Below are 5,901 nucleotides of genomic sequence, written 5' to 3' on the forward strand. Positions count from 1 at the left end.
CTAGTAAGCCTTTTTCTAGTAGTGTAAGGTTAACCCTCTGTCCACATAGCCCTATGATCTTTGGGACCTCTACTTAATCCATCAGTTAAAATATAGCGAAGACACTGCCATGTGGGCCCCGCTTCTAGTTTGATAGAGTCTTTGTTGACCGGGTAAACATCGGCACATGGATCCACTTGGCATACGTCGTCGTTCCGTCCTTGTGTGTGCCAAAAGTTTTTGGGATGTTTTGAGTTCAGAAATAATTTAAAAAATCCAAAAAAAATTAAACCCTGAAAAATCATAAGAAATTTATATGAATTCAGAGTTATGCAAAATTGTATTAGAAAATGTTTAAAAAATATCGCATATATGTGCATTTCATTTACATTCATGTGAAAACCAATACTTTAAACCTGATTCGGGTAAATAACTTAAATTGGCCTTTTAATAATTATTCAAGTTGTTGGAAATGCTATAATTAGTGCATTTGAAATAATTCAATTAGCTTATGTTATGTTGCATTAGATCAATTTCAAATAACACTATAGCATGCCATGGATCTCATATCATGATCACTTCGGTGTCTTGATTGTAGTGGTAAATGGCTTGTCTAACGCTTTCCTGGTGTTTGTGTTTCTTCTTGATAGGACCCAAAGTTGATGTGAACAATGAGAAAGACCTAAGCAGTGTGAGTCCTTGATGAAAGACAAGGAAAATCACTTGATCATATGGGCGTCGACGACGTTTATGCCAATAGATAGAATGGATCCTGCCAACGCTGCCTTCGTCCATACGGGAACTAGGGCTGGACGAAAAGCTCGAAGCTCGTGAGCATAATGAGCGCTCGATAGTTCGGCTCGTGCTCGTTAGTTAATGAACCAAGCCGAACACTGTTTTTTGCTCGTTAAGATTAACGAGCTTAATGAGTGAGCAAACGAGTTTCACGAGCTAACTCCTTTCACTCAATACTTTTCAAAAGTTTGATATGAGACCCCTAGTTCAAATCAGCCCATACTAACAAAAGAGTTGAGTTAGCCCAGCCTAGGGGCCATGTGCCCCATCCCACTTTGGCACTTCTCCTAGACCTAGGAACATGGCGAGAGGAGACCCTAGAGTCAACCAGGATCCAGCCGCCGGGAACCAAATGTCCTTGTTCAATTTATACCGTTGTGAATTTTTAATGGGATCATGGGATTCTTTTATGTTGTTTATTATCATAAAATCTTTGTTTAATTTATTCCATTGTGAATTTTTTATGGGATCATGGGATTTTTTGTGTTGTTTATTAACTTAATGAGCACTCGTGAACGCTCACGAGCATAACGAGCCCATAACGAACCGAGCCGAACAGAGGTTTTAGCTCGTTAATATTAATGAGCTTAATGATAACGAGCTTAACGATAATGAGCTTAATGATAACGAGCCGAACAAGCCGAGCAGCTCGTTAATCCAGCCCTAACGGGAACGACGGGAACGGCACCTCATTTCAACTTGCCAGGTGGGCCCCTTCCATTGGTGGCACATCCCTCCATCTTTTGAATTAGTATTGTATGTTCCCATCAATATTAACGATTCCTATGCAAATATTACAATTGAAACAACGGGTGCCTCTACAAACTTTAAATTTAACTCCTAGATTATTCCGTAAATCCTTCACATGCTTAAATAAGCTCAAGAGCCCATTGCCGTGGAATGGTAATATTTATGGTGATAACGGGCCGGCCTGATGGAGGCCCCATGTAGCAGAGAATAGATCAGGTAATGGACCAGTAATTCAACTTGACCTGATACTTAACGGGTGAGACGCATTCGACAATGAGGTCTACCCACTTGGAGTCAAAACCCAGCTTAAACATAATACTTCTCAAGAAATTCCACTCCACCTGGTCATATGAATTGTGCATATCAAGCTTGACGTCAAAAAGATTAAACCTTCCTTTCCTTTTCTTCTTTGTAGTACGATAACGCTCGTATGACACCAAGTCATTATTCGTAATCATGCACCATGGAAAGTAAGTGCTTGCTTATGGCAAAAATTATCTCGGGCAGCATAGTCTTCAAACAGTTAGCAACATTTCTTGATAACTTTATAAACTACATTGCGTGAAGAAAAATGGCTGGAACTGATTACGGATTTGGGGTTATCAAATTTTGGAATAGAAAACACCATTTACGGTTACATCCATCCAGAACCATGCCCGAGTTGAGTGCTTGTAACACATTATGGAATCGCGCAATCATCTGTATTACATAATTAGTTGATTTACTAAAACATTAAGCGTCAACACGCGCGGATTCTTCCTCCTGCTTTTGCATGGCCCTTGATTAAGCTGCTCCATTTTGTTGATTGCTTGCTTATTAATGCTAGACTTGAGTAAATTGTTATGGATGTTATATTTGCAGCTTGGAGCACTCTCACTCTTCCTACGTTGCCAGTTGCTGCAAACATGCTGTACTTTAGATGCAACCGTGCAAGAGAACGGTCTGTTTTGTTATACTTGTTTAGCTACCCTTGAAAATGAGTGTGTGGCTTTCTCAGGTGTCTCTCTCGTGTGTTTCACATTCTTTATGCACCACGCTGCTCATTATTGATTTTATGCATGATCAAAGAGCAAACGTGAACTTGTCATCCGTGCTAAACCATAGGTAGCACCGTTTCTTCTCTAAATTCATGAAATCATATACATAATCTGATAAGCCTCCCGAGTATAGGATATGTGTACACTGGACTTCCCTATAAGAACGAAAATTATATACATGACACTGGACCGACAAGAGGTACCAATAACCTGCGCTCACCTTTGTTTTAGAAACTCACTCATCAGACCAGGTGATTCCCTCCATGCCGACATTCTGGTCAAGCCCCAAGGCATTCCACACCGCAGGAGACGCGTCGACGATGTTGTCGGCACACGGGGGCTCGTAGTTGTGGTCTTTGTCGCAGCCATAGACGGAGTCGCACTCGTCCACCACCTTGGCATACACGGACTTGCCATTGGCGGTGATCTTGATGCGGTGCCCGCAACGGGCCATGTTCTTGAACCAGCCGGTGGAGAGCGCGACTACCATCTCCTTGTCGCTATGGTAGGCGTTGTCACACTCCGACGGACCGCCGCCGTCCTTGCCCTTCTCAAAGCTGTTGAGCGTCAAGACGGCCTTGGTGATCGCGGTGACCGGCGGCGAGCAGTGGTACTGCGGGTACCTCTTGCCATCCTCGCAACAGTCCGGGTCGTTGCTCTTCTCACAGTTGCCCGACTTTCCTGGAAGGTAGCCACTTGCACGGCAGACACCGAGACCAGGGCGGAGTGAGGACGCGATGTGGGAGGTGGAGAGCGCCACCAGGAGGAAGATTGCCATGGTGGCTAGAGCTCTTGCAGTGGCCATCTTAGCTACTGAACAGTGCTCAACTCTAACGCTCGTCTACTTCTTGGTTGCTGCTACAGTACTGTTTTGTTTGCCTCGATTGATTGTGTTGTGTGGTTAGAGAGCTGCAGGGTCGACTTTATATAGTGCTTCTACTAGTTCAGTTATGAGCACCAACTTGTTGCATATTCTCCACGGCAAATCATTGACGCGTTCAGACATGGCACTGGTCCGTAACGTATCAAATGGATTGTTATAATACTAGGTCGGACGTCTATATACCGTGTCTCATTGAGCATGATCCTTGGGAAAGACAGACAGAGACAGGATTACACCCATGATAAAAATATTGCAGAACAGGTTCAAAGAACTGAATGAATTGATAGCAACATTCTTCATATTCTATTTCTACCACACTTCTTACCGGTGCTTTCAACCATGACTAACACCATCTGAGGGTCACTGGAATATAGAAAACTTCGTTAGATAAATAAGTATTTACTCAAAAGCCACGTAAGTGCATGTCTTATTCTTGTGTTCTTGAAAATGGTACCACGAGAAGGAAATAAAATGTACACCTTTGGGAGAACATAGATAATGCTACAACGAGAGGTGCAGTTCATTGCTGGTGCAACACATATTGTTGCCATTTTTATTTGCACCTATAGTTACGTGGGACTTCCTCTTCCAACCATACTGGCTTGTCCAAAATCTGCACCGATGTAAAATGCCACATACTTATTAGATCGGGAGAATTAAGTTACGTGAGACATCTCTATTTTTTTTCCCTTGGGGCCAGTTGGGGTTGAAAATTTATCAGCTTCATGAATTCATGTCAAATTCGGCGGACATGAAAACCGTGCCCCACCCTTTGACATTGATAGAACCACTTATTATTCAGGCCCCAGCTGAATCGCCCGATCCGTATTTTCCTGATCGGCGATTCCAGCCGCAATCCTGAGCCTCTCCTCTGTACGTTGGCCGTGGCGGCAACGCCGGCCTCCACCTCAGGAGATCTTATCTTCGCCCCGTCTTCCCAACCATGGATAAGCTACGACGGATGTGCGTGCGTCGGCGCGTTAAGACCCTGCTACCGCAAGCTACACGAGTGGCGCGGGCCCAGTCCGTCTGATTGTGGCGGGACAGCGGCGGCGGCTGCATGCTCGGTGCTGCCTCATCGGCGTCCTGCTCGTATAGGAGATGGCGGCTGGTGGCGCTCAACACAAGCAATAAATATCGATGGTGTCGTGTCCTCAAGGCAGAGCTCGCGTGGGTGCGAACTGTGGAAGGTGCAGCTGCACAACGGCTACTTGCGACCCTCTCGGTGGCATGATCTGGCGGCATGAGTTTATGGGGTGTCCTTCCCGAGGTCGCGAGTGATGCAACAGCGATGATGGCCGTCAAGGCAGCCTCCGAGGTTCTGGACTTCACCATGGGTACGTGTGTCGGCTACAAGAGGCAGGCCTGATGGTGTGGCATGCTATTGCGAGGGCACGATGCCGCGAGCGGAACACGATGATGTGGCGGTGGAGGCGACGGCCCAGTGCATGGCACATCTGGCGTCCAGGGGCATCTTATCCACCTTTGGTAGGAATCTGGATGCCGAAATAGACTTTGCTAATGGGGTCGGGGTGTGCCAAGGATTTCCCATCGCCTGTGCCTCTGTGCACGTGGAGGATGCAAGGGTAAAGACCCCGGGGCCGTGGTGTATGCTGCTCGTCGGTTCATGTCAGTTTGGACTGGCAGTGGCTAGATTTGCATCGCGACATGATGGCCCCTCGATGGCTATCGTGATGATCTTATGTGGGATTACATCCCACTCATCGGCTAGGGTCACTTTGGCCTTGCTAGCGTGATGTGACTTTCGGACGATCAATCATCAAGTTTGTGACTAAAACACTGCTTCATGTCCGGGGTGAAAACCTTTGTTCTAGCTTGTATTTGTTGGGCTCATCAGCATCACACTAGCGTAATTACCTTCATGAAGGTGTCTTCTAGTATATGTGTGCTAGCCTTCAGTGGTTGGTCCCGGCTTGCTGGATGAAAATCCATGGCCTGGTAAGTTGTGACCGGACGGGACGATGGCGTCGGAAGGACGTGTATTCTTCTCGAAGGTGTTGTCGCGGAAGCAGTAGACTTCGTCATAGGTGTTGCATTCATATCTTGTAAAGGTTCTTCCATGGTTGCCTATGTTTTGTATTCCCCTTGTTGATGATTTTTGTCAACTTTCATAACAAATGATTGTGTGCGTCACAATGATGTAAAAGCCCGAGATTTCAGCCTCTCTTTTTTAAATACAGGTCAATTTTTTCCAGGTGGGACACTATGTTCCCGCGCCTCCTGCTCTAGCCTCAACCTCGCTCTTGCAAACCAGCTAGAGCACGCATAGCTGCCTCCCGCCATTGTCGTGTCCTCCCCGTGTGTCGTTGTCGTGCATTGTGGTCACTGGCGTTCAAACAGAAGCAGTACCACTTCCAGGTCCGACGGGCCATTAGATTAGACCAGTCCCCTATTAAGGTTAACCCTCTGTCCATATAGCCCTATGATCTGTGGGAC

General features: G+C 46.0%; 1 protein-coding gene across 1 annotated transcript; it reads right to left on the bottom strand.

Moving 5' to 3' along the window:
• Positions 1–2,615: 2,615 nt before the first annotated feature.
• On the bottom strand, positions 2,616–3,803 carry LOC141025281 (putative ripening-related protein 5). Its single transcript, XM_073500585.1, has one exon. It carries the CDS (start codon positions 3,364–3,366, stop codon positions 2,797–2,799), a length of 570 nt encoding a protein of 189 aa, XP_073356686.1. The 5' UTR covers positions 3,367–3,803; the 3' UTR covers positions 2,616–2,796.
• Between the last annotated feature and the right edge of the window lie 2,098 nt (positions 3,804–5,901).

Source organism: Aegilops tauschii, chromosome 6, assembly GCF_002575655.3.
Source record: "Aegilops tauschii subsp. strangulata cultivar AL8/78 chromosome 6, Aet v6.0, whole genome shotgun sequence".
Lineage (NCBI taxonomy): Eukaryota > Viridiplantae > Streptophyta > Magnoliopsida > Poales > Poaceae > Aegilops > Aegilops tauschii.